Source organism: Carassius auratus, chromosome 11, assembly GCF_003368295.1.
Source record: "Carassius auratus strain Wakin chromosome 11, ASM336829v1, whole genome shotgun sequence".
NCBI classification, from domain to species: Eukaryota; Metazoa; Chordata; class Actinopteri; order Cypriniformes; family Cyprinidae; genus Carassius; species Carassius auratus.
Genome location: NC_039253.1, coordinates 14,716,120 through 14,740,398, shown reverse-complemented (window position 1 = coordinate 14,740,398; position 24,279 = coordinate 14,716,120). Strand labels below are relative to the sequence as shown.

At 38.9% G+C, this 24,279-nt stretch overlaps 1 protein-coding gene across 9 annotated transcripts in view; it reads right to left on the bottom strand.

Annotated features, from left to right (window-relative positions):
* Positions 1-24,279, bottom strand: part of iqsec1b (IQ motif and Sec7 domain ArfGEF 1b) — a 166,537-nt gene that overhangs the window by 4,844 nt on the left and 137,414 nt on the right. For 7 of the 9 annotated variants that reach the window (XM_026275587.1, XM_026275586.1, XM_026275592.1 and 4 more), the window contains 12 exons: positions 16,079-16,352; positions 13,966-15,224; positions 12,410-12,571; positions 10,958-11,080; positions 9,813-9,979; positions 9,321-9,460; positions 6,506-6,535; positions 5,531-5,656; positions 5,160-5,259; positions 4,623-4,784; positions 4,360-4,536; positions 1,447-1,496 (listed from right to left, as the gene is read on the bottom strand). In XM_026275587.1, the coding sequence (XP_026131372.1) occupies positions 1,447-1,496; positions 4,360-4,536; positions 4,623-4,784; positions 5,160-5,259; positions 5,531-5,656; positions 6,506-6,535; positions 9,321-9,460; positions 9,813-9,979; positions 10,958-11,080; positions 12,410-12,571; positions 13,966-15,224; positions 16,079-16,352 (2,770 nt within the window). Of the gene's footprint in view, positions 1-1,446; positions 1,497-4,359; positions 4,537-4,622; positions 4,785-5,159; positions 5,260-5,530; positions 5,657-6,505; positions 6,536-9,320; positions 9,461-9,812; positions 9,980-10,957; positions 11,081-12,409; positions 12,572-13,965; positions 15,225-16,078; positions 16,353-22,525; positions 23,426-24,279 lie in introns of those variants that run through there. The other 2 variants (XM_026275591.1, XM_026275593.1) reach the window with 2 other exon arrangements.

Below are 24,279 nucleotides of genomic sequence, written 5' to 3'. Positions count from 1 at the left end.
CACAGTTCTTCTGGATTTAGTCTGTCTCAGTTTGTTCTGTTTCTTCATGTCATTTCAGACAGACTGGATGATGGTGAGATCAGATCTCTGTGTGGAGCACTGGCTGCTGTCAGACTCCATGTGCAAACAAAAATCTGACTGGATTATAACAGTTAATGGCAATAATAATAAATAATTATTAATAATAATAATTTTGGCCACCACTGTATTTTTGTGATGGCAAAGCTGAATTTTCAGCAGCCATTACTCCAGTCTTCACCGTACTTTCCTTATCCGTCATCCCAATATGTCAATTTGGTGCTCAAGAAGCATTTTGTACTATCATCCATGTTGAAAATGTTTGTGCTGCTTAACATTTGTTTCAGGTCTCTTTGATGAAAAAAATAACAACATTTATTTTAAATAGCAATCTGTTGTAACATTATACATGCATCCTTGGATTTCTTTCATATTCTTAAAAAAAATAAATCACACTTACCCCAAACTTTTGAGCGGTAGTGTAATATCTACCAAAAGGCAATGCAAATTTAATACCCAAAATAGCATCACATAAAAAGTAAATGATTCCATTTATTTCAGTATTATAAAACAAGGACACAGCACTCAAGCAATGCATCATTACCATCCATCAGCAGTTAATGCATTTATAAAAGAGTGAAGCAGATCCCTGAAAGCCATGCATTACATGCAAAAGCAGAAACAGGCAAGATTGAGTTAGTCAGCCTTTAGCAATGTTAAAGCAAGCATATGGGCTTATCCTGCATTCCAGGATGGGCTGCCAAACAAACTGGCACACATGATAACCTATACGGACATAATGGGTGACAATCCAAATCCAGTCTATTAAAGCAACACCTTTGCTAAACTCCCTCATGTTTATTATGCTTATCTGCACACAGATGGGAAACAGTTTCAAGGCATTCCGAAGGGGGTTGCAAGGGAAGAGGTCAAGTGGTGGGAGGTTGGTGAGGAAATGAAGACTTGCACTTTTTGAAGTGCTGAGGTGCAACATTATATTGTTCACTTGCAATGGCCAAGTGAAACATGCCACCAGGAGTCAAATCGAAACCATTTACAAAATAAAAAGACACACACAGCCCATGGTACGTGACTTAGGATGTTTGCATTAGTTGAGTCATGCTGACTAAGTTGAACCTTGGAGATGTTATGATATGTGATGTGAGCCAAGGGGCAGAATTCCCCATCATTCCACATAAGCTCCACAGGAACAAGCATCCCATGCATGCAGGGTTGCCTACATAGTCCAAAAACAACAGCACACACATACAGACAGTGGAAACTACTAAGCAAAGAAGCAACCGAAAAGAAAAGATGGTAGACAGACCAGAAAAACAAATTAAGCAAAGTTGCAGTTTCAAAATGCAACATTGTCACATAGAATAGCGGCCTGTTGTAGGTTCTTGTCTCCTATATCACAATACTTACTTCCATATTGCTGTCTAGAGATCCTGCACTGCTGCGGCGCCCCCGCTTGCCTGAGCGAGACATGCAATATGATAGATTAGAGCACGCTCGAACAGTCAGATATATAGAGGCGTGTGTAGAGCATATATATCCTGCCTGCCTACAGGGGCGCTATTGAGACACGAAGCAAGCAGCCGTTGTCCGGAAAGGGAGGAAGGGTAGAGCCAGGTGGGTCAGGAGCTTTTAAAGGGCCAAAGGATGAGGGTATACTGGTCCTAAGATCACTAAGCATAAAGCTACATCTTCAAGATCTTCAAGAGTCTTGAGCAAACGGGTTTGATGACTACAGACTGAAGTCCCTAAACAAGATCGTAGCAGCAACTGAACAAAAACAAGCAAAACGATAAAAAAATCTTGATAATTTCTGATGTATGGACAAATACAAATGTGGCAGCCTAGACTGGCAGAATGAAACCTTTGGCAGTCTTTAATAATAAGCACTGAATGATTGAATGTCAATGTTAGGAGAGCTATCAACTGCTATCTGTGTAGTTTCGTCTTGAAGTAATTTTTGCTGAAAATGTACTCAACTCTCAGGCCAGATGAGTTTTTTCTTTCATCTGAACAGATTTAGAGAAACTTAGAATTACATCACTTGCCTACTGATCACATCATGACAAGTAATCCACATGTCAATCAATTAACATCTAAGCTTTATAAGAAAGTATGCAGTACGTATACGAGTGTGTAAGAAACAAATGAATGATTCAGGCCAAGATATGTACCCAAAAACCATAATAATATTTCTGAGCCCAAAATCAGTCCACTTCAACATTCACCAACATATTTTTTTGAACTGTTTTTACCCATAAACAGTTCTTGACCTGTGCCTATTTCTCTCCTAATTCAGGCAAGATGATATTTTTACTGGAAAAAGCCATTTTATGGTTGGAGGACTTTGTTTCTTACAAACACACAGCTTTTCACTTCACAAGACATTAATTAATGGACTGGAGTCTTGTTTGTAAACTCTTATTATGACGGCACCCGTTCACTGCGGAGTGATGTAATGTTACATTTCTCCAAATCTGTTCTGATGAAGAAACAAACTCATCTACATCTTACATAACCTGAAGTTGAGTCAATTTTCAGCAAATTTTCATTTTTGGGTGAACTGTTTCTCTTATGCGTTAATGAAAAGATTCTGCACACATTTTTCAGTGCGGTTTACACTGCAGAGAATGCTGGAATAAGATATACATAGCTTTGCCAGACATGTCTCTAGTTCACATGTTGTGACTCCTGCTGTCAGGCTCAGCGGCTGGCTTGGTTGAGTTCGATTCACACTTATGGAGCGTTACTGCACTGTTAAATGTTTGTTCTAACAGAGAAAGCATGTGAGGTCACACTATCCATTTTTTTCTGTGTAGTGACTGCCATGTTTAGGGCTCAAAACGATGTGCTAGATAGGGTGAGAAGATATCACAGCTTGTGAATTGTGTTCGAAGGTTCAATTATAGAGTGGCGAAAAAAACTAATGTGGAAGATAATATTTGTCAGGATGCATCTAGCTTCATTAGCCATGGCAAAAGACATTCATAATAGGGATGGGTGGCAGGTTACTATTATTTAGATAATTTTCAGCATTTTATATAATAAATATTATATATATATATATATATATATATATATATATATATAATAAATATTATATATATATATATATATATATATATATATATATATATACTATAATACCAACAAAATAAAGTTGACTTTAAGATATACTGTAGATAAATAGATAAATAGAGAGATAGCTTAATGTATAGCTTGATATTTGTGTATTTGCTCAGAATTTGTATTTTTTTTCTTTATTATTATTATTATTATTATTATTATTATTTACATTTCAACAAGGAAGCCATGGAAATATAAAAAAAGTTTTGTTTATAAAAAGGTGTTATTTTAGTATCAGTAGTATACTATTATAATATTTATTAACATTTTGAATTAGCTGTTAATATATTTTATATATATATATATATATATATATATACAAGTGATCGGTCCCAGTTTTCTGAAATTATTCGGACCTCCCCAGCCCGCCCCGAAAATAAAGTCAAATTTCTTTACCCAACCCCCCCGACCCGTGCCGAAATCACGCAAGTTACATTGCTGCACAAACCTTTGTATTGTAACCTTATCAAAGAACCTAATTAAATATGAAAATATATTGAGTTATTTCAAAGTGATTTCAAAGATGGATCTGTAATTTCTTTACAATTTAATAGTATTAGAAATGAATCAGGTGTTTGGACGATTTGTAAATAACATACAGTAGTTTAACAGTTTGGTCAAACCCTTCTGAACAATTTATCTAAACAAACAAAAAAGCATATAATTCTTAAAATTTCTGTGGTCTGTTACGGAGCCCGTGGGTTATGAGACGACCCGTGCATCGCTTATATTTTCAGTCATTTTAGTAATTCAACTTATTTCAGTTAATTGACAAGTCAATTTAGCACCAAAAGCTATTTTTATTAGTTCTGGTTTTAGTTTTAATTAATTACACTGGTCTAGTGACAATAATCAAAGATGATTTTGCATACTGATTTTCAATAGGCAAGTACCTCAAAACTAGTCTAATGGCAAGGACTTTAGGAAACCTAACAGTCAAATAAAAGCACATTAAACAAATTAAATTCATCTTAAATTGGCAATAAAATCCTTGAATATGTTACACAACACCCAGCTCTAATTGCTAGATAATTGAGGCTACACAATGGACAAACACCAGTTTAGAAGCAAGCATTCAGCGCTCTACTTTGGCAAGAGGCGAAGTATTGTTTGGACAAGACTGCAAAACATAATCAATGTTTGTGACAGATAAAGCCAGAAACACATGACATGTCTTATGTGGGTCTGCACACTCACCTGCATCTGAAAGGTCACGTAAGGAGCTGCTGAGGGCACTTCTCTTGAGGCCTTCACCCATGGCGTAACTGTCATCCAGGCTGGTGCGGCTCAGATTGCCATTTCCTGTTTCTTTCTTCAGCCCTGAGCTCTGGGAAATGCTGGGACGTACCACACCTTTCTGCTTCTCCAGTTCGGCTGCATAAAACGACGTCAACTTCAAAGATCATGTCATTTCACACACATTTCACTGCTTTTAGGCACTATAAACAGGAGCTGCTTACACTCTATTCTGTATTTCTCCATTTCCTGGACCTCTGCGATGGACTCCCGCAGGTCATCTGTGAACTTCTTGCGGTCTTGCGGGTTGGGGGCGTTGAAGTTAATGAGAACCTTGATGTCTGCGCCTGGAAGAGCTGAAGTGAGACGCACTCCATTGGGGTAATCTGAAAAGCAGCAGCGGGAGAGAAACATTTACAGACTGGCGGATCATGACAGCACTCAGACATGCCCTTTTCAGAGGGACGCACGGATCGATATTCTCACATTACGCAATCGCATATGACAGATATTTTAATCTTTTTGTGAGAAAATGCATCGTAATACACAATACATTGAGAATTTGTTTGTTTTCAATCAACAGCAGAAGTGTTTTATGACCTTTAACACCTGTTTCATGTTATCCTGCAAAGCGAAAAGCCTGGTTTTTACTCGACACACAAGAACAAAAGTGAAATCAAACTGTATGAACAAGGTAAAACAGTCCAGAAAAGGGCAATATGGGGTCAGAAGTGCTTTGCACCTTCATTGAGGGCACTTACACTGGTTTTCAAACAGAAGCACCTGCATCCCGTATAGAGAAAAGGACTGCCTGAAGCTGTACGTCACCGAATTCTTCTTCTTCTGGAAAATCTTAGTGACCTGAAATGAAGGAATGTCACATTAGGACCCCATCTGTTCCTAATTATCCTTGGCTCTATTCTTTGAGTCTTTGGAAAAGCTGAGTAACACTTTCTGATCACATGATGTACACAATTGGTGAACTAGAATTGGACTAAATGTGTTTTGCTGAACATACAGTAACACAACCATAACAACAAAACATAACAAAAAAAGGTATGATGTAAGACTGTTCGACCTCATTTTTTGCTGTGTCCGGAGTTGCATCATGGGCTACGATGTGTGTGCTTACCACTAAAAGGTCATTGAATAGGAAGATTTCTCTCTGGTGGAGACCCAGTTTCTGAGGTTTGTTAGGGTCTGGCACTTCGAACAGCCTGCAGTAACATACCAGCCTGCGATGTGGTAGAGACAGCACCTGTGTATGGGACACAAATATTGATTTATTGAATTATTGAGAAAGGAAAATACCACACTAGTATACAACTTACTATTGCTGCTGTATATAGCATGTTAAATCTACAGAGTACGTCTATTTGCTGTAGTCAAAAAAAGCAGGGCACTTCAGTGTACTACAGAGCTTACTGCATGAAATACTGTATCCCATGCTCGACTTGCCATTACGGTGGAATGGTGGAACTGGTAATTTACATTTAAATGCATTTAAATGACCAGTTTAAACATTTAGAGTCTTTGTTTTTTGATCAAAATGCAGTGCAGTATTCAGAAACTAACATAAAATAGGTTTAATTATTTTTTTTATACATTTTTTGATTTTATTAAATAATATTTATTTACTTATTTATTGTAACACTATAACCTACTAGATTATGCTACAAAAACTGACCAGAATGTAGTATAGTAGTTTGAAATGCGGAATAATGCTTATTGTTTTACTTATTTTATAAACCAAGTAGATATTATAAATTGCTGAAGGTTAAATTGTTTATATATATATATATATATATATATATATATATATATATATATATATATATATATATATATATATATATATATATATATATATATATATATATATATATATATATATATATATAATATATATACACACACACACACACACACACACAACATATTAGATCAAACTTGGAAAAAACTGACCAGAAAGAATGCAGAAAACCCTCAATTAAAATAAATTATTTTGAAATTTTGTGATTGTATTACGGTTTTGTAACCATGGTTCTCTGGCTTATATTGTTTAATGACAGTAAGAGGATTAAGAACAGTAAAACATTATACTTACACATCCAAGGCCATGGTGCAAAGACCCGATCTGAAAAATGAAAAAATGAGACTGATGAGTAAGGATCATGGTGAGAGGACTGAAGGGAGGCTTGAAGGTCAGAGAGTGGTCTCTCTCTCTCTCTCTCTCTCTCGTTAAGACCCCCCTCACTCTACCTGTCAGATGTTAGCAGTGCTGTATGAATGAGGTGAGAAGGGAAGTTAATGAGAAGCCAAACTGCTGCTGCTGCTTGAAACTGTGACAGGAAGTCTCGGCCCATTTTCAGGAATCTAATTACAGCACCCGGGATGCAGCGTCTGCAGGCAGGGGTCTCGGGCATAGCAGCCTTCTATCTGAGCTCCACAGGAGATCTCCATTATGTCCTCTCCAAAGATGCGTGGAAGATACACCAGGGAGAAGGTTTTCCTGGCAATCAAGCCATGTGTGCAGTTTCCATTAAAGCTTAAATGTTAATTATTTCAGCTCTAAAAACCCACAGTGCTTCCAAATTCAACTGTGTGACAGGCACTCGACGGGGTAAAGATGATGCAAGTTCATTATGGAAACAGCTTCAGTTAGTTTAGCCTTGGGAAAGAACAACTCTGCTGGAAGGCTTGATGTATATTGTACTGATCTTATGTGGATTATACAACTCTCCAGATCTATACAGTTGAGGTAATGGACTTTAGTCAAGGCAGATGATAATGGACTGCCTTTTTTTTTTCAATTCCAGAGGGACACATTAAATTAATCAAAAGTGACAGTGAAAACCTGAAGAAAGTGCTGGTCTTTTAACTTTCTTTTTATCAAAGAAACCTGAAAAAAAGTATCAGTTTCCACAAAATTACTAACCAACACTGTTTTCAACACTGACAATAAGAAATGCGTATAATCAGCACATTAGAATGATTTCTAACGATCATGTTGAAGACTAAAGATTGGAGTAATGACTGCTGAAAATTAAGCTTTGCCATCACAGGAATAAATATATTTATTAGGGCTGTCAAATGAGTAAAATTTTTAATCAAATTAATCAGAATTTTCAGTGGATTAATCAGGATTAATCACTATTTGCAATTACACCTGAATCCTAACCATTTTTTTCTGAAATGCATACCAAAAGATAAATAACAGGACACAGATACATAATTTTCATGTATTGATTCATCAATATGTGGTTATTTTTTTCTGAATTTCAAAAGTTTAACATTTACTTAGATCAAATTTACCTGAGCACTATATCAAACCATGCCATTTAACTACAGATAGTGTAAGAATTTTAGGTGTACCAGTGGTTAAATATAGCCACATATCTATGAAGTTATGCATATGCAAATTATGAGAAACTCGAAAGAATGAACTCAGAAACACAAACATGCTCCACCATCACATAAGCAGCACTCTGGGCACTCTTGTTTTTGGGAGGTGTTCATTTGCTCTGCCACAATACGGATCGATATTTTCACGATCTGAAGGCTTCAAGTGCCAGTAAAACCAAGTAAAAATGCAAATGCTTTTCCAAACAGCTTTAATTTTCGCTGCATTGCATGTAGGCGTTCTGCGCATGCGCAGTGTGAAACACAGGACGCTATAACAGGAAGAAGCTCCAGCGTATCAACTACCAAAGTCGTCTATGTTTATCGAGCTTGGCATGAATGTATTTGAGAGTAACTGGGGTAAAACCTTAAGCTTCTTCGGTGTTTTCGTCGTGGCGCTCGCCACTGTTTTTTTACTATCTTGAGAATTCAGAGATCGACAAGACTTTCCTGACCTAAATAATTTGTCACACTGCGCATGCGTGAAATGCGTTAAAATATTTGACGTAATTAACGACAAACAACTAATTAACGTCGTTAACGCGCTATTTTTGACAGCCCTAATATTTATATATACATATAAATGCATTTATATATTTTATATAAAAATATTGTCAAATAGGAATCAGTTGTTTTAAATTGTAATAATATTTCACAATAATACTCTCTTTTTTTTGATCAAACAAATACAGTACATATAAGCATAAGAGACTGGGGGGGGGTGTAAAATATGTTTAAAAAATACACTATCAAGGTAAGCTAAGACACAGGTTGAGAAACTAAATTTCAGCTAAATATCATGCTTAAATATCATGTCTTTTTAAAAATATATATATAATAGTGATGGGGTGCCTTCTCCATTTCTCCTCAACCACAAAGTGATCATTATGCTGAAAAAAATGGAAGACCCCATTTGACAGCATGTCTATACATTTTAATTTGTGTCATATTAAATATATAATATTTGCCTCTTCCACTGAATAATATTATAGCTGTAACTTGCTAAACTGCATGATGCGGTGGTTGAGTTCAGAGCAGGTGAACTGTCAGTAGATTTAATCTTTAGGTAACTCTGAAGGCCTCTGTGGAGAAGCAAATCCCATTTATCATTGCAGAGAATCACGCAGCACTCGCCACATGACTTACATACACCACAGTCAGACACCGTGAAGGTCTCAAGATAGGTATTAGTGAAGATCTGTCATAAAGAAGAACAGCTTGTAGATAAAGAATCTTCTAAGAGTTTCAATGTCATGTGCCTCTTGAGGATTTAAAGTGTTTGTAAATGGTTCCTGACAGAACAATAAAACCTATAGATCTACACTGCATAGAGGGGTGAAAGCCTACAAACACACCATAGGTGAGAGAAGGAACACGTTTAACCAATGTCCTTGGATCATTTCACACCAATGGACCATGACTGGAATCAATAAAAGTGTCATTTCTAGAACCGGGGTCAATGTAAGTTCACAACATGACAGATAGAGATTGTGGAAGACAAAAGAGATGATGACACTCACCGGCTTCTTGCCAACAATGAGTTTCTCCACCTTCTGTACCTGGGAGACGTGGTCTTCATTCGTTTTAAGCTCTCGTTTCCGGATTCGTTCATAGATGCCCACCAACATCTCTCTTGGGATGTCCTCTCCATCATCCACCCCTGTGCACAGGAAGCAAATAAACAAAACAAAAGAAAAAAAACATGAATAATTAGGGCATGCAAACTATTTACGGAAATTCTAGGAGAGAATTCAAAATGTAGGTTAAGCACATCTGAATTACGATGTGACTATATTTACATATTGAAGTTAAAGGTGAATCACTGTTTGCTTTGCACCAATTTTTATTCAAGGTTATGACCAGAAAGATGTCATTGCTATCCCAAAGAGGCCATTAATCAGTCTGGAGCACATGTATTACGTTTAATTAGAGCAAATTTGTGTATTATTTTTTTAGTATGACAAAAACCTCTGAATGATTTTGAAGGGGAAAACTGTGAATCTGAATCTCACCGCGAAGGTTCTTTACAAAATCCTCCAGTTTCATCTTCCTCTCTGGTTTCACGTTTGGGCTGTACATGTCCGTGTTGAGAAGTATGATGGCAAACGCCAGGATGAAGATGGTATCTGGGTTCCTAAACTGACGCACCACCCCAGGGTTGCAGATGCAGTAGCGCTGACTGAATGGAAATAAAAACAACAACAAATGAACAAAGTGAACAAATGAATATGAGACTGTACTTTCACAAAATCAATAGCTGCTCTGGTGAGTAATTGGTTCTAGATGCACTAGCATGACAGAGAATGGTAAAAGTGCTACCCTGTTAAAGAGCGGTGTTCTTTTAGATAACACTTTAATGGCTTTTAAACAGTTCATTTGGAAACTGTGTCTGCCTCAAAGGGTTTAGCTATAACAATATTTTTTGAAGGTCTAAAAGTAGCGAGCAGGCAACCGTTGGAGTTATCTTCACATGCGTTGTATGCTGCTGTGATCGCTCAAATGACAGACAGTCCTTGAGCAGCCGATCGAATAATGTTATCTGTGGGCTAAAGGAGCGTTTTATGTTTTTGTGTTGGTAAAATCTAATGAAGGCCAAGAAAGCAAACTATCTTAGAGAATTTCTTGCTTCTTACTGGATATAAACAAGGTTTAATGGAAATTGCTAATTGATCCATTCTCATTGTCTCATTGTCAAGCTTCTCTTAAAAGGACAGTTCACAGAACAATGAAAATTACATGTATGTTATTTATTTACCCTTATGTTAGTCCAAACCCATACAACTGGTCGATTTTAAAGTGAATATCCTGACCAAAAAAAAAAAAAAAAAGAAAGTTGTGTATATATGCCGATATTTTTGGCCATGACTGTATATCATAAAAATGGTTCATATGACTTGAGGGCTATATTTCAAGTTTTCTGAAGCAATATTGTAGTTTGGTAGAGGAACAGACCAGGCACTAAAAAACTTGATCATTTTGGTATGTTCATAGAAAATAATATTTTGATTATGAATCACTGGATAATAAGTCTAAATGACTCATTCATGAATCAGATGGATGTAATGATACCATTTTTAAAACAAGAGAAAGTTTCATTTTTGTGTGACCTGCTCCTTTAAGGATGCTTTTTTCAAGAATCAATTGAAATGTTTTTCACCTGAAGGCTTCAATGAGTCGCTCCACTTTTTGTGCCTCTCCCTGCACCCGGATATGTGCCTGGAATTTTCTCAAGGCCTCATCCAGCTCCATTCCAGAGAAATCCATCTCATCTACCACACAGCTGGAAAAAGATAATGAACCAAGTCAAAGGACCGCTACATTCTTTCCAGCACTGTAGTATAGCCAGGATTGTGTATTCCTTATTAGTTTGGAAGTCTTCTGGGAAAAAATTGCATTCTATTCCATGAATTTTATTAAATTTTCATAGCACACATGAAAATATTTTAAACAGAGTGGTCACTGCTTTTAGACAAAGGAAAAAGCTAGACAAATTTAGTCTTTCCGATAAAAGGAAGTTCTAGCGGTCTCTAAATCACAATCATGGGGCATACAAAGCAATCTCAGGGAGATTTTGCTCCAGAGGTACTCAGAGTGCATTTTATCTCACATGTCAAGATTTACTGATTTCAAGGAAGTGCCTTCAAAAAGCAATGTCAAACCAAGCTGAACACAGACTGCTTGGCCTTATCTGCCCCCATTATCTTGACTGTTACTGTCAGACTGAAAAAGAAGGATGAGTGAACTCAAGAAAGAGTGAGAATGAGTTGATTCACGTCACCTCGGAAAAGTGTTTCATGAACCCAGACACCTGGCTGGAATAATCGTTTGTCATATGCAGACTAATTTCAAGAGGTCACTAACAATTACAGTAAATACTTGTGGTTACAACAAAAACGAACCAGTTTCAATTGTTCTGCAATAGAATTAATAATTTCCATCTTTGATCCTCAATGCGCTCGATTTAAAAAGAGGACACTAAATGGATGTGGGTACAATTGTAAAGAACCAGTTTCTAAAACAATAGACTACGAATTTGATCTTACATGCACTCAAAGCCACATGAGCTTGAAAGGCTTAGACGTGGTGGTCAGTTTGTCTCAGGAAGGAAAACATAAATTCATAAAGGCTCCAGTGATACTGGCTTGATGTAATTTACCAAGTTCATTCTGCTGTGGTGAGGACAGTGAAGGATAGCGAAAAGCATAATCACAGAGGAGCATCCTAAAATGAAAGATTACGATGGAATTCCAGTTGTTGTTGTTTTTTTGTTTTTTTTAGAGAATTTGCGTTTATTTTTTTGTAAATGTATGTTAAATATGGTTTGCTTGGAGCTTGGATTGATTAAACTGAAAAATTATTTTTAAAAAATTTGCAGCATCCGAAGCATCTACCAGTAAATTATTTAAAATTAATCAAAATTGTGTCATTCTTCCTAGAATAATATACTTCTACCTGTCCAGAGACAACTACTTGTTAATACACAAACGCACACACGGTTGTGTGTTCACGGTTTGTGTGTGTTCACTGCTGTGTGTGTGCACTTTGGATGGGTTAAATGTGTCACGTCACGTCACTTTCACTCTTGTCACTTTAAATTTGTTGAACTTACTCAAGAACATCTCTGTTAAACTGTTTCTGCCTGTTGCCCAGGAACTCGCCAATCATCTGTCGACTCAGACCTTTTCTCTGTAACAGGAAATGGGCAACTCCCACAGGTGTGTCTGGGACAAATCCTCTCTCAATCAGGTATTGGATGCCTTTTTCAGGTTTCCTAGAGACAATAAAAGAAGATCAAGAGTCTGAACAGTGCCTGCACTGCTCCCAAAGTGTGACTAACCAGCTCTCAGATCAAGTATGTTCTTGGGACTGGGCCGTTACCATACAAGATTAAAAGGAACTTAATGGCCCAGTGTAAAGACAGGCAAATCAACAATCATCCAAGATTAGAGGTACCCACTCTAAACAAGGCTTTAAATGAACAAACACATTCTAAGGCACACAAAAAAACATTCACAGCCCCGGCAGCAAGCAAGCACTTTAATCCATTCAATAAGAAATTAAATCTAATTTGAAATACCTCATGATTGCAAAATAAAGGATCAAACATAATCCGTACATTGTTGTAAGGAGATAAAAAAAATACAAACCCTGTTTGTCTCAAGTACACATCGTTAGATGGTAAACTCTGGTTATGAGGGCAGTGTGTTTTCCTTGATCAACAGCCCAACTAAACTAATAGTGTTCTCTTCACGGTTCTAATTGCTTGATCGCTAATCAAATTTAGAGCGCTGAGTGGCAATCAAACAGCACCACATGCATGCACACAGACACATACTGAATAAATAAATGAGCCAAAATTATAATGACTGTCTGGAAAAGGAAAACACACGTCTAATGCGCTTTGTGCACTTGGCTTAGATGATAATTGAAAAAACATTTGCTCCCAGCATTGTTCGTGTACTAAGATCTTTCAGTTATTAACACAGCTCTGATTGGTGCTAATGAAAATCATTATTCAATGCAACCCGAAACATTGACACTCCAAAACTGTGATTGTGAGCAGCGTGGGAATGAGAAGCAAAGTAGCATCATATTTGCCTGGATTGAGGTGTGTTCCTGTAGTTCAAATAGTTGATCATGATGCTAGCAATGCCAAGGCTGTAGGTTTGGATTGCTTAAATGCAAGTCACTTTTGATAAATAGATCGGCTGGTTATATTAATATAAAAAGCATAATGGAATTGCATGCTGGCAACATGGGCATATAAAAAAAAAAAAAAAAACTGAAACGACTTAAACTGTGGTCACATTTACTTTATGGCACTTATGGAATTCATCGGATTCAAGTCTGTATGTAAAACATGCAAATTTCCATGTTTAGTAAAATAAGGTTTATTGAATTGTGACCTGTGATTAAGCTATGCTTTTTGCTGCTTCGCTACGCTATTGACAATGGGCAATAGACCCACTTTGTTGGTGAAATTTAGCTTAAGTTTCGCTAATACGCCCTTAAAGTAACAGTGTGCAAACTTTTCTAGAAGCAGAAAATTAAAAAACCCAGAATGGATTTGTAGTGGATGCTTCACTCTACTCACACTCTACTCTACTCTACTCTTTTCCCATCTAGCTTTCTACAACCAAAAGCATGCATTCACATTTCACCTACTTGTTAAAAAGGTTCAGGCCAATACGATAGTGCCTCTTGCGGATGATATCATTGCTGAACGCGGGTGAGTCCCAACTGTTGCGTGTCTCTTTATGATACGTCTGCTTGCTGAGAGTCTGCTCTCGAAGACTATCCCTGGATGAGGACTCCGAACTGCAGTTGATGGTATCATTGGAATTGGAAGTGCTATTGATGCTGTCGTTATCGCCATCGGAGAAGTCAGACTCGGATTTGCTCTGTCGGTTGGCAGTGCCGTTGATTGCCAGGTGGCTCTCCAGTTGCCTTGGCCGATGCCTTGGAGCGTCGTCATCTCTTGCCGGTCCCCTTGGTGGTAGCGCATGAGAGGGAATGTGTTTTGGGCTGCCCTGCTGACTAGTGATGCCCCGTTCATAAGCGTTCTGCCTCTTGAGTGAGCTTCGGTCAGAACGGTCGCTCAGCTCAACCGAGCTATCGCTGGGAGGTTCAATTGTAAGCAAGGGAAGGTGGTCTATCCTCAGTCTCTGCTCTTGACACTCTAGAGATGGGGTGCTTCGGCAGCTAGTGTCTGTGTCACCCTTTTCCTCCTTATGAGCTAGAGACCAGTAGTCCTGTGAGTTCAAAGAACGTAGACGGAGGTCTGATTCTGTGCTAGAAGGTCTGTCAACTGATTGTGATAAAGGAAGTGGAGGGGAGAGCTCTTCCTCATCTATATAAAGTGTCACATCACTATAGGAAGCTGTCATCTCATCTCGCTTACGGTGGTCACTACTGTGAGAAGGCTTGACCTTGTAGGTTACCTCTTGTTCTATGTCTGGATGACCTCTGGCTGGCTCTGGCTGTCCCTCATCTCCATGTAGGCTGCGACAGTTCAGAGCATCATCTATAGACTCTGCCAATGACTTCACTTGTCGAGAGAAAACATCCTCCAGCTCTGTAATGGCATCCGAGAAATCGCTCTGGACTGCAGGAGACTTCATGTTGGCGGGGACCATCTCCCCACGCTCCGATTGCACCAATGCTCCTAGTTTAGAACCATCGTCTGTAAGAGACACCTGCTTCCCCTCAAAATATGAACTGTGGACTTTTTCAGGTCCTTCAAAAGAAAACTGCATTCTCATATTGGACAAAACTATGCGTCTGGACATGCGGTTCTCCGACATAGAACTCCTGAGGCGCTCAAAGTTCTTGTTCATCTGATATTGGCGGAAGGCAGTCTGGATTGTTCGCGCAGCATGTCGGGTTATAAAGCGCCCTCCATACTTGCGCTCCAGCATCTCCACCTTTGGAAACACAAAAAGATTATGCACCATTTTTAGTCAGAGTATCAAAACCCAAACATGCGAAACATGTCCCTTCTTTCATAGTCTGACATATTTTTTTTGTTGGCAAGGATATTATTTGGTTCGGATATAACTTTTTTTTGTTGACAATATTTGGTTCGCCCTCCCATGATATAATATAACTTGACCAAACCACAAGCCAAAACTGGTAAGCCACAGAAATAAAAGAAACAAATAAAAGCCACACATGGAACTAACTATTAAAGCTTGGGTATCTTGGGTATAAAACCATTTCATCCCTTATTAAGGCATCATGGACTGAAGTACGCCTTTAGTTTGGTATCTAAGAAAGCAGTTGTTACCCACTACCATGCGAAAGTCGGCTCAAGAACTTTTTTAGCCTGAAGAATGGGCAGAACTAATCACATTTCTCAGCTCTGTGAGACCTCACACAGAGATGGTGGGCAGCATGCCTCTGGACAGTACCACAACATCATCACTCTGAATACGAATCACTCTCTCAGCATGCACCGAGTTATGATTCTCATCTCCTAGATCCTAAAAGGTTCTCATTGATCTCATATCAGCCTTTGGGTATATTAAATTACTTCATATGAAAGACATGCAGTCACCACAAGCAACTTTAAGGAATTAATGTTCACCCAACTACAATAAACTAGATTTATTTACACAGTCCCTTGAGGGGAAGTACATCAAGTGTAAGATGAAGCCACTGAACCTCAATCACACTCCCTCTGCACCAAAAAGGCGCATCGCATTATGAATACAAATAGCTGGTGAAGAATTTATTGTTTCTTGGTAGCATTCCAGTTAAAGATCATGAAGAACTCTACCTGTTTGTCTTGGAGGTCAGTTGAGAGCTCATAACTCTCAGAGAGTGATCGTGAGCGTTTGATAGCCTCCTCCTCTGCCTGTTTGCGAAGGATCGATTGGGAATGCTGGAGTTTGGGTCGCCGTGGGCGCTGCCGTATGTCGTGAGCATACAGTGGTGGGCCGTCAAAGTGCTCGCCACTGATGATGGCACTGCGGCTCACCGGCCCTCGTAAATAACTGCCACTGTTCTCTAGAGAGGGGCCCGCCTCACCACCCGGAGCCTCACCTTCCACACTGTACAGGGAAAAAGAAAGAAATTGTAAGTTGATTGAGTGGGTTAGAATAGAGAAAAAACTGTTTATTTCATACTGATGAATGACTGAGGCATACCAATAGGGATTCGGTTTTGATTCAATGAGTCAGTTGTTCAAGAATCAGACTACACTGGTTGCATGATATGTTTTAGATTCACAATTTTTTTTTTTAACTGTTCTGATTATGTCATTATTTCATATTCAATACAAACAGCAAACTCAGATTCACAACTCTGTTATGACAAAAGATAAGATTCAGAACAAATCTACAGACCAACACTCTTTACAGAACATACACCACCTTGTTTTTCCAGACACAAAGTTCCTTGTAAATCCCAATATCCACTCCCACAAGTTTACACATAAGATTATGAGTTGAACATTGACAGTGGTGTGGAGGTATAAAAGCAAACCACTATGTATATAGCAAAGCAGAGTGGTACATATTGCATCTCACAGGCAAAACAATACACAAGCAAAAATACAGCCTAAATGGAATGATCAACACTAAGTTCCTGCAGACAAAAGTCACTTTCAGTTGGTTAAGTTTGCATTTATTCAGTACTTATTCAGTGGTGTAATCTGTTGATGTGCTTTTTTTTTTTTATAACATACAGCTTCCATAGTATGTGCTTCAGCTCCTAACTCCTCCAGTACTGAATACCAAGATAAAAAATCCTAGTAGTCTACTGTCAGCTTTCACATACATCATGCTTACATTCCAAATGACACACTCTGGGCCATAGCTTTGAGAATCAACAGCATAACTCCTACCTGTCAACACCTAAGCAGAGGTATACCTGCTGTGGAAAATGACTTTTTGTTACTTGAGGCGATAAGGAAAAAGAGAACTGTGACACATTTGTAAACAGACAAACAATCACACACACTTCAGACACATATGGGGCCCTATCTTGCACCCAGCGCAATTGACTTTGTACACCGACGCATGTGTCATTCCTATTTTGCACCCGCGCAAAGCGCGCTTTTCCCTCCACAGAGGCACGTCGCTAAACTAGTGAATGAACTTGCGCTCCCTGGGCGGTTCAGCGCAAAAAAGGAGGCGTGTTCCGGCGCAAACAATCCCTGGTGCTATTTTGCTGTTCCATTAAACAATTGCGCCACTGACCAGAAAAAACCTAGTCTAAAGTCAGTGGCGCGTTGCGCGCTGTTCATTATGCTATTTTAAGGGCGCATGCTTGACCTAATGTATATAGCGTGCACAACGCGCATACACTTTCCTCATGTAATCTACACAGATTTTTATTAAGATTCATAAATTGTTACACTAAAAAAATATTAACACATGAGATGACGGAAATCATTGTGGTGTGCCACGAAGATGTGAAAAAATAGGCATAAATCTTGCTTACAAATTATTCAGGCTAATTGTAGTAATTAAGGATCAGACCTGTTTGCCCAATAGTGGCAAGACATATATGTATATAAGGACATCTGACAAATTGGTTTGTCCATCAAGAACCAGGAAAAAAAATCGATGAAACAATTGTGGCTATTTCCTCCCACGCCTGTTTAACCGACGCTATTTTGGGTGGGTTTCTCCCATCCCCATACAACACAACTTCTCTGTCTTTCACTGCTCTTACAAGAACATCAGTCTCCTCGGCTGTGAACCGCTCCTGGCGTGCGCCTGGTAAATACGCCATAATAATAGCAATCCATAATGGAACTTGCGCACCTGCTTTTAAAGGGAATGTTGGATGACGCTCTGATTGGTTTATTTCACGTTACGCCCAAACCACACCTATGAATAATGAAGCTGCTTCAGACCAACCCACTTTAGATTTGCGCCGGGCGCAAGAGCCATTTATCCCGCCGGGAAAATAGCAACAGCGCCGAGACCCGCCCACAAACTTACTTGCCCTTCGCGCTTTGACACTTGCGTTTCAGATCGTTAAAATAGGGCCCCTAATGTGATTCCATGGAAAGGTCAAAGTAGGTAATGAGGGTTATTTGATTTCAATGCATATCAGTTACACCAGTGAAAGAGAGATGACAGATATAGGTGCCTCTGATGTTAGAAACAGTCTTATCATCGTCGATCTCAACACCAGTGACAAAACTCACATGGATGGGTCTCTCACATGGATTAAGTGCTCTTCTTTTAATTAAATGAATTAGTGTGCAGCAGAGCGCTCAGTATTACAGAGATGAGACCACTGACAGTCAGACTGATTGAATTTGTTCATCTTGTATAGGGGAAGGCGGCAGAGGAGAAGATGTATGAAAGTTGGGGCACTGTTTGCAGGTGTTTCCAATCTTGGATAAGACAATATGAGAGCCTGGTGTAGATTGACTTCAACAAGCAATATCCTCAAGGGGACAAGCTCTATTGAGCCGAGACACCCTTATACACCGCTTCAGCTAGTGCTGTGATCATCGAAAGACATACAGAGGATGTGCCAGAGAGATGTATAGAGACTGTTCTCACACTTCCTGTCAGGTCTGTATTCACCTGCTGCTTCTGTAAAAATGCTTCGAAATACAGATTCAAGAGGGAGGTCAACACGAAGAAACCGACATAAACATGTTTCCTCAGTCACAGGTCCAGGTTGTTGAATCGATTCTTGTGTGAGACAACAAGAAGTCTCCAGCATACAGTCCAGACGGCTGGCTTGTTTTTTATATTTATTTATTGGTTTTGGTTCTTTAACAGTTGATTTACTAATACCTGTAAAGAATAATTATTTGTATTAAAGACTAAGTCAATTTTATGCTGTAGCTTCAGTTGCACAAGGTTCCCAACCATTGTTCTGTCTGTTTTATAATGCAGAGCACATTGAGGTGTCTCTGAGTGCCAATGCTCCTTCCAGACATGACCCAGAGTCATGAACACACATAAAGCCCACCTGCTGATCCGAAGGACAGAGCTAATGAGAGGGCAAGATGGGTAAAGTAGAAGGTTCTATATAGATTTAAAGGTTAATGCAATGGCCTTGTTTCACGCATTCCCACATGCACACATAAACATTCCTGATCTGCCCACAGTGTTTGGTAAAATGAAGGAAGATAAACATGTCTTGTTACATGTGATTGCACATTACATGAAAACACAGTGCAAGGTAATTCAGATGATGAATTTGGCAGCTAATTTCCCCACATCTCTGCACTGAGGACACCCAGCTCCAATGACTTTCGGTGTCTGTCGCCTGATGTCTCCTGAAAGAGCTCTCAGCGGGCTTTGAAGGGTGGCAGCAAATACAATTTTCATTTTGTTTGGTTGCCTTCTCATCTCTCCGAGGAGAGCCGGGGTATTTTCAAAGCCTGACTCCCCCTAAACTGTGATAGATGATGGTGTCTGAAAAAGTCGCAATTATTGGGAACACAAGCGATATAAAGTCCTGTGAGGATGCAGGATGACAGGTCTTTGAATAGATTCAATGAAAAGTATAAGAAAATAAATACTTGGAAGTGTTAAGAGATCATCACAGTGATGGTGTGAGGGAAAAAAACGAACACCTTTCTGAAATGGAGGACATCTTTTCATCTCCGAGCAACACAATGGGCTAAATGTTCAAGGTTGAGATAAAGTGAAGTTACATGGCGGGATAAAGCTGAATAAATGGGAATGGGAAATGGGAAATTTTTCTGCCTTGTGTTATTTTTTTAAGACCGTGAACACTATAGCAAATTGAATTTAATGAGGAAGAAAGCCTGCTTTAATTGAGCCGAGGACTGCGCTCTCAAATCTATAAGCTGATGCTCAAAACACTAATTAGAAATGGTTTCATTGTTAAAATGAGACACAGATTAGCTTCCAACTCTGTCAAGTTTTAACTGTCTTTCTTGCTTCATTCTCAAAACTACTTGCTAGAAGACAAACCGACCACTAGTGGCACCAATATGCATTTTGAAAATTTAAAGTGATAGTTCACCCAAACGTAAAAGGGTGATTTCCTAACTTTCATTTTTGTCTTAACTATCACTTTTTTTTTTTTTTTTACACCGAAATGTGGTTTAAAGCATATAAATGTCGATTTTATCCAACCAAGTGAAGTGTGGAAACAGCTGAGGCTCAAGCCAGCTGGCCAAGTTCTAGATTTTCCAGAGGGCCTCATTAGACAGCAAGATGAGGTGTCTTTAAAGGACCAGTTTGGGCTTCAGTCAAGTCCAGCTTAGAGAGATGTGGGAAGTTCTGACAAGGGTAAGAGAACACAAGTGCTAACAAGATCTGACAGAAGATGAAACGCACCGTCTCTTGCTCTTCACTTTGGAGTTCACCTAAATGATCCCCCCGGAAGAAGGCCTCTATCTTATAGTGCTAAATGACTTGTTTGAATCTCAAAGCCAAGAATCTATTGTCTTACAACATGCTGATATAAAGAGGAACTAATCACTGGTAATTTCAATCATCTAAAATTCCCATGAGTTAAAGTACAACTGGTTGAACTGCATTTTATTTACATTTCATTCCACTGAAGAGTCAACAATTACGCTTTTTTCCCTTCCTTTATAGGCAGCAATTTCTGCTGAGCTTATTTAACCTCATACTTCATCTAATTGACTGTGAAGCTGAGGTGCAGATGCTGAGTCTAACAAGGTAAAATAACAAGCTCATTTACATTACACAAACTAAACCACATTTTATTTGAACTCTCGGGTGCTGATCACACTAAACCACAAAATGTCCTTAAACAGCTCAGAACAAGAAACTGATCTAAAAGACTTATTTTGCAAAATAAAATACTAGTCTATATAACAGGCTTTATATTTAATATAATGATAATAGTCTTTTATGCTTACCAAGGCTGCATTTATTTAAACATCAAGACAGTAAAACCAGTAATATTGTGAAATATTCCTACAAAATGAAAATAATATATTTTACATTTTAATGTAAATTATTCCTGTGATGCAAAGCCAGCATTCATTACTCCAATCTTCAGTAATCACATGATCCATCACAAAACATTCTAATCTGACTGCTCAAGAAACATTTCTTATCATAATAATTGTCGAAAAATGTTTTGCTGCTTAATAGTTTTGTGGAAATATTGTGAATCTTTTGGTAACTGGAAAGTTCAAACCAACAGTGAAACACTTACAGAAATCTTTTGTAACATTCTAAATATTACAAACTTTTTTTAATTTATAGAAAAACTCTAACTGAACTCAAACAACCTTAGGCTCTCAGGCTTTGAGGAGGCAGAAGAAGCTGTCAAAATTACAGATGGGGTGTTTCCACAGAATTACGAACACATATAAATTTCTCTGTCATTGATCGGTATTTGTGCAGCTATATATGCATATAATGTTCTAGTGTAGATTAAGACCCTTACATGACATGTTTAGTGCTTTAAATCCAGGTTTGAGAGCATTAAAGGACCAGTCAAGCTAAATTCACAAGCGTGGCACGTTGCATGAATGCAGCCCTGTTGATGACTGGCAAATGCTCCAGCATTTCGCATAAAGCATTCATTGTTCAAACAAAGCTTGTTTTACTAACATCCCCAAGCTTATTCTAGTATTGCATCAATTTCAATGGGGCTGATCTACTAATAGCTATACATATACCTCTCTATTTGTTATGAATCATAAAATCAAATCGTTTTGTTGGCAGTGCCACTATAGTATGACACCTTCCCATGAGCAAGTTAAGAAAATATAGAGCCGAAAAACTAACACTCACACAAATACTTCATTCATTACCAATAAAATCATGCATAATGATTGATGCAGAGACCTCACTAAACAGCTATTACTGTTATATAATACAATCCGCATTTACAATCAGGGATGGATCAATGAAAAAAAAAAAAACACAGAGAAGAAAATTCAGGAATGGCATTAAAGCAGATTTTCACAGAAATGACATGGATATAAGCGCGTCTATCCGACACAAGATCAACTGAAACATCACTCAACCATACAACTAGAAGCAGACGTGCACTCAAGAGCAACAATGGAGGGGTTTGCGCAAGAGAGGAAGATCCCCCATAATTCAAAGCAGGTAAATGAAACAAAGAGCCACAGAACTGGAAGTCTCATACAACATCTGTGCTCTATTCAAAAACAAACCCAAATACACCTATACACTCCATCCCAATGAGTACAAACACAGTAGAAACACACTTAAAACTTATTTCTACTTCTAAGCATATTCTTGAACACACACACACACTGAAATCTTACCAGCTCCCCAGTTCCAGCAGGGACTGGCTTCTGTCTGAAGCGCAGTGCAAACACCACATGTCGATCTCTGATTCCTACAAACATCAACATCCCTTTGGCCGGTGGCTGCCCATCTCTTCGTCAGGCAAAGCCGTCTCATAGGAAAAAGAGGCACACTCTCAGTCCGACTAAAGACCACTAAATCCTCACCCTCCCTGTTGCTCGCTTTCTTTCCTTCTCTCCTTTTTTCCTCTGACTTTGTGGAAGGGGTGCTCTGAGGGGTGTGCAGAGAAGGGGAGGGAATTCCACAGTCCGGAAAACTAATTACGTGATGGCGGGAATATAAACGACCAGCCCGTCCTAAAGAGGAGGGAACGGGCCAGCCCGCCGAGTCTGGAGCAACAGAGCCAAAAGAACATACTGTAGGCTGGAAAGCCATGAAGGGATCGGGAAGCCCCTCTAGAATGACAAAAGGATGTGAGTCTATAAATAGCATGATCACAGGACGGACTAAAACTAGACGGATTGGATGAAGGAAGTCTCGCTCTCTCAGGTTTCAACGGCTGCAGTAACATGAGCTCGTAACGTGTCGTACACATGCTCCAGACTGGACTGGAGAAGTGAAGCCAGAAAGTGCTCTTAACTCTGCTCCACCATCGGCCAGTTTACACACTCATGATGGAGGCTGAAGAAAGTCACAACCCAACTTTGTATTGTGTGAATGCTAATGATGTGCAGCTGTGTGGATTTCTGATTCCTTCGAGGCATAGTTCACCCAAAAAAATAATACAACTGTCATCATTTACTCACCCTCATGCCATTCCACACCCTTTCTTTTCTTCATGGAAAAAGACAGTTGTTTTAGTCCATACAATGAAAGCCAATGAGATCTAAAACAACACTGAACCCCATTGACTTTTATTGTCAGGATTTCAAATGAGAAGAAAACTAACAAAAACAGATGCATTTCAAAATATCTGCTTTTGCATTCCACACAAGAAACAAACTCACACAAGTTTTGGAACAACATGAGAATGAGTAAACTCTTCCTTGAAATATAAAAAAACCTCATTCAGAAACACCTAAAAATGGTCTAAAGTGCAACGTTGTCTAGCAGATGTCTTTTTCACAGACAAGGCTCTGTTGTCTTGTAAAAGAGGTCTAAAAACACACACAGCTGTATTTATGACTAACGGTTTGAATAACGTTTCTATAAGCTTTTCCCTCTTTTGCCTCCTCCCGTTTACTTGCTTAGGGAGGGCGGCCTGCCTTACGCATTTCCTTTCTGACATCATTAACTAAACAATGGGCGTCGGGCAGGCAAAGCCCAGATGCTATCACCCGCCCAAGTGTGCAGTTCAGAGTGTCCGTGGGGTCAGAGAAAATAACCTCTCGATGTAGACTAGCATGTTTTTAGGAGTCACATCACAAGAGAAAAGAAAAAAAACAACATGAATGGCTTCCAGGTGGTGATATCTTGGAGTTTGGTGTCTAACGGTCGAGAAGGGATGTTCTCTAATTAGAGTAAAGGCTCAAAGCTGTTCTCTAGTGAATGCCTCTTTTATTTCCTGTTCCTTGCTCTCTTCCTGAATGAAGAATCCCTTAAGGAAGACTAAAACAGGTTAAAACTGGACCAAAGGGGTCCAGATAGCCTTATTAACCACTGTTCTTCAATGGTAGCCTCAAGATGTACATGTGTTCTTCGTCAAAGATCTTCAGCTCTAAAGTGTAAAGCAGCAAAGAGGTATGAATCACAGCAGGAAGCTGAAAACTGA